Source organism: Lindgomyces ingoldianus (genome assembly GCF_010093535.1).
Source record: "Lindgomyces ingoldianus strain ATCC 200398 unplaced genomic scaffold BDR25scaffold_53, whole genome shotgun sequence".
Taxonomy (NCBI): domain Eukaryota; kingdom Fungi; phylum Ascomycota; class Dothideomycetes; order Pleosporales; family Lindgomycetaceae; genus Lindgomyces; species Lindgomyces ingoldianus.
Window position 1 is genome coordinate 13,282 of NW_022985214.1, and position 4,336 is coordinate 17,617.

The window sequence follows — 4,336 nt, forward strand, 5'->3', positions numbered from 1 at the left end:
CTAATGAGTGAATAGTGCAGTACACATGGGTATGATATCGCGTGAGACACGTGCGACAGTCTGCCGGCGGGGGCTGGTAGCTGTGCGAACCGCAGAGTCTGTGCGCGCGTCGCTGCAAAGGAAAATCAAAATCTACTGCGCAGTCGCTAGGCTGAGGTATTAATGTCCCAGGCACAGCTAGAAGGTGGAGAAACCTATTAATAGTGTTGGTGGTTGTCGTGGTTGTCGTGGTTGTAGTCGTGGTCTGCGGGCGGGGCTTGTCGCTGGGGCGCGAACTGCAGAGCCTGTGCGCGTTTCCTTGCAAAAGGAATAATAAAAATCAACTGCGCTGTCGCCGCGCTAGAGAATTGATGCCATGAGCACAGCTAGGAAGTAGAGAGCTGTGTTGTCGGTCGTGGTTGTTGTTGTGGTCGCTGGTTGGGTGGTGGTCTGCGGGCGGGCGCTGGTAGCTGGTGCGGCAAACCTGCAGAGAGGAGCCTGTGCGCGCGATGCCTGCGCTAAGGAAAATCAAAATCCACCGCGCAGTTAGGGTTACGACAAAACACCACCACACCTGTACATTTTTGTAAAAAAAACACTGGCGGGGGCAAGTTTCGGTCAAAACCTAAAAGTTTGCCCACTATTATAATAGGGTCCAGGCACAGGGCATATATCGGATAGAGTAGCAGTGTAGGAGCCGAAATCCAGAAACATGTAACTATTATCGTATTCAGAAACTGAGTGCTATAGTTCGAGGCGTCATTGAGATTTGATGCTATCACGGTACATCCGCGACGTTTCCCGTCCTAGCACGTCAAACACCCAGTCTCGGCAACATCAAGCACCTGGGCTCTCAGAAATTCTCTAGCTTCCTTCGGCTCTCTGTACAGACCACAACACACTTCGATAGATATAAGTTCGTCTCATATGCGTCCCCGTCTCCCGTACCCGTCTTCATAAAGAAGGGTGCTACGACCAGTTCGACCTTCATGCCGAATTTCGCTGGTTCAAATCCTTGGGCCGATGCAGATATTTCTTCGTCAAATTCAAATCCGAGACCACCCTCCTCTGGGCCACTCCACCTGTCGAAAGTGAACAGTGCTCTAGACATGTGGATCTCCTTATCTAGTCTTACTGTTGTCTGAATGATCTCACGGAGATCTGTCCACACTTCTGATTTCTTACACGTGACGAAGGGACTGAGTCTTTCCCGGAAGCGGTCTTGCATACCGGTAATGAGAAGATCGATGTCCGGTTCTGTAGCTACCTCAGCCACAAGAATCGCACTCTTCGCCTTCCATGCACTATACTCTTGGACCTGCGATTGTCGAATCTGCCCCGTCATTAAGAGCTCTTGAGTTGCATAGCCATCTCCTGCTTATTGTGAGCCTTCTATACGAATAGCGAAATAGGAGTGGATGTATCTTACCGAATTGGAGGGCCTTCTGGACTAAGCGCAAACCGGGGCTGAGACGACCAGCCCACAGTAAACCGTTTAGTTCCGAGCCTGAGTACAAGATGTTCTCTACTAACATTCTCATCACCAAGCTTTGGATGAGTACGGGCCTAAGGACTTCTGAAGAAACGTATTGACGATAATGGCGGGTGAGCGATTTGAGTGGCAACAAGTCGGCCTCGTGAAAGGATGCATCGCGTCCTCCACAGTAATTACTCGCCCAATTTCCAACCGAATAGATTACCTCCCCGTACGTTGCTTTCAATGTATTGTCGTCCACTTTGTGAACGGAACTCTGCTGACGCAGCTTTGCCACTTCTTCTGTCGATTCTTTCCAAGCTCGTTCTAGTTGCTCCGTACGTTGGTACGAGTCCGAAAGGTTCTTTGTTAACTGGTCCAGTTGTGCTTGTAGATCTCGCATGCTGCGTTCTTGTTCCCGATGTCTTATTTCTTGTTCTCGAAGGCGCGTTGACGACTGCAATCGCCTTTGCTGATCTGCCTGAATCGTTCTTTGAAGGTCCTGAATCTTCGACTCCTTGGCGCGTATCTTATCAGACTGCATCTGCATCGTCTCTCGGTTCTCATTCACTGCATCTAGGTACCGTGCATTTTCTCTATCTCTGAGCCGAATTTGGACTCTGAGGGAATCGTTTTCCTCACGTAATTTTATTGGATTCTCCTCAGACGTGAACTCGTTGGATCCACTCTCGGATTGCGATTGTTTGAGCGGCGGATTCACTCTTTCGACAAGGTTGCTGGGGCCATCATTCACCTCGCGGTTATCCGTCCGTGGCGTGGATTTGCTTCTTGGTGCACTGCCTTCTATTCAGCGTCGAATGAACTGAATGTGGGTGCGGTGAACCTTACCCTCTCGATGACGGCTCTCGTTCGTCTATAACATCATCCATTTCAGGATTCAAGTGAGTGTTTGTGGTTTTTTGTGTTGATAAAATCCTCCCCGATGTGGGACCGTTACTTCGTGGGTTCGTTGTTTGAGAATTTTGCAGCCCCGACCGTTCGATCGAACCACGCTCGAGACCGTCAACATCCTGATTCGGCTGGTGTGCACTAATCGCTCCCGGGCACTCCCTTTCCTCTCTTCTATTCCGTGAGTTATCTATAGGTGGAAGGGGTTTTTCTTCTCCGGCCCGGATCGCCACCTCTCTTGCCTTAGATGCAGTAGCCTCGGATCTTACGATTGGCATATCGAACCGAGTGAGTCGGGAGCAAAGTAGGAAAGTAAAGAGAATTGAGGAGATGGGGGTGAATGCGTGTTTAATAGGCAGACGTAATGCGAGCCGGGCTTCCGCCGCACTATCTGGGGTGGACGTCCGGTGGACGCCTTGACGCCACAGCCTTGCCAAGCCTCGCTACTACTGTATCTTGGCACCTGACGCCCAGCCTCAACTAACGCACAATTTTGCCAGGAACTTTAAAATTACCACATAATACTAACTCTACTAATATAGATCTAATTTTAAGAGTAATTTAATTAGCACTATTATAAAGGTATTGTAGAGTCTAGGGCTTCTATATAAAGTAATAAAATACAAAAGCTTACTTAAAAGTAAGAATATCGCAAGCGTTAGTAAATTATTCGCTTAATATTATATAATTACTTGTAAGGCCGGATGTCTTAGAACAGGCTAGTATAGCCTCACCCGACCTGTTTAGAGGTTACATGACCTGTGCTTTGTATATAAGCATGAATCCTAACGAGCGAGGCTTGGCAGCGATTTGTCTCTCTTACAATACACTCCTATCTTTCTTCGAAACCTGGCTCTTAGTGCTATCTGTGCTATCTACTATCCCATCTTTACAATTATGGCCGGAACCCAGCGATCACAGCGATCGCTAGCGGGTATATAGTCTTAATCTTCCTCTACTGTTTAGAAGATTGTAGTTGTTCTTACCTTTAAGGCATAGCCTTAGGTATAGTAATATATCTAATATTATTTCTAATCTAGTGTGTGCAGAAGATCTCTTCCTATTTACAAGAGAACTAAAGCTACGTAATCATCTTATACCTTCACCTTGTCCTGTCTTTTTGTTGTTCTCCTCTCTTACTAGACGTCTAGCTAGATTGTACAAATAACAGTACACTCTTTGTACCCTGTTATATGTTAGAGAAGTATTGTTACAATCGCTACTTAACAGGGGCGAGTTACTGCTACCACTAGTACGTGGGGCTAAGAGGAGAGGTGGTTAGAAGGAAGAGCAAATACAGTAGCAGGTGTAAAGTCTACCTTGTATTTTTTAGAGATTAAGAAGAAGGTAGGCCTAATTATCGTTTACCTGCTAACAGTAGTATAAAGCGCTTAGAAAACAATCTTAAAAAGATAAAAATTAAAAGAATATATAGTGTAAGATATTTAATAGTATAACGTACCTAACGGGTTGGCCGGCCACACGGGTTGGCCGGCCACTTTTGCCAAGCCCCCACTAAAACCACCCTATTCTCTCGCAAAACAGCCCACTTTAGCCCTGTATAAAGTAATACAACATAAGATATTATTTAGAGTCTACTTCTGCTACTTGCTTACATGTACGCAAGTTATACCTAGTCTAATTGCACTACCTGCATTGCCTTTAACTTAGCTTACCTCTTTTAGCGCGCACCTGCGTCTTTAGCTTCTTCCTATTACTACGCGCTCTAAACTCCTTTAGAGCAGTTAGACAAGCCTTATCCTTAACTATTAAGGTTTTTTCTGCCTAAATCTACTTCCTTTTATGCAATTTATGTTACGTGGCAGCCTTATTTACTGCTTAAAGCTCTGTAATCTTATAGCCTACTTTATTATGTTAATGCCCTAGATAACTATTGTCTACTTTTTATTACCTTACTGTATTGCCTTTAGCTGTCTTTGTCTCTCTAAAGCTATAATAACTGCTCTAGTTAAT

The 4,336-nt window shown here is 45.8% G+C and overlaps 1 protein-coding gene across 1 annotated transcript; it reads right to left on the minus strand.

The window, feature by feature from the left end:
* Nucleotides 1-697: 697 nt before the first annotated feature.
* BDR25DRAFT_104884 (uncharacterized protein) lies at nt 698-2,302 on the minus strand. The gene is made up of 2 exons (XM_033683487.1): nt 1,409-2,302; nt 698-1,353 (listed from the first exon to the last, which is right to left on the minus strand). The coding sequence occupies exons 1-2, from the start codon at nt 2,001-2,003 to the stop codon at nt 833-835; spliced, it is 1,116 nt and encodes a 371-aa protein (XP_033540708.1). The 5' UTR covers nt 2,004-2,302; the 3' UTR covers nt 698-832.
* Nucleotides 2,303-4,336: the final 2,034 nt, after the last annotated feature.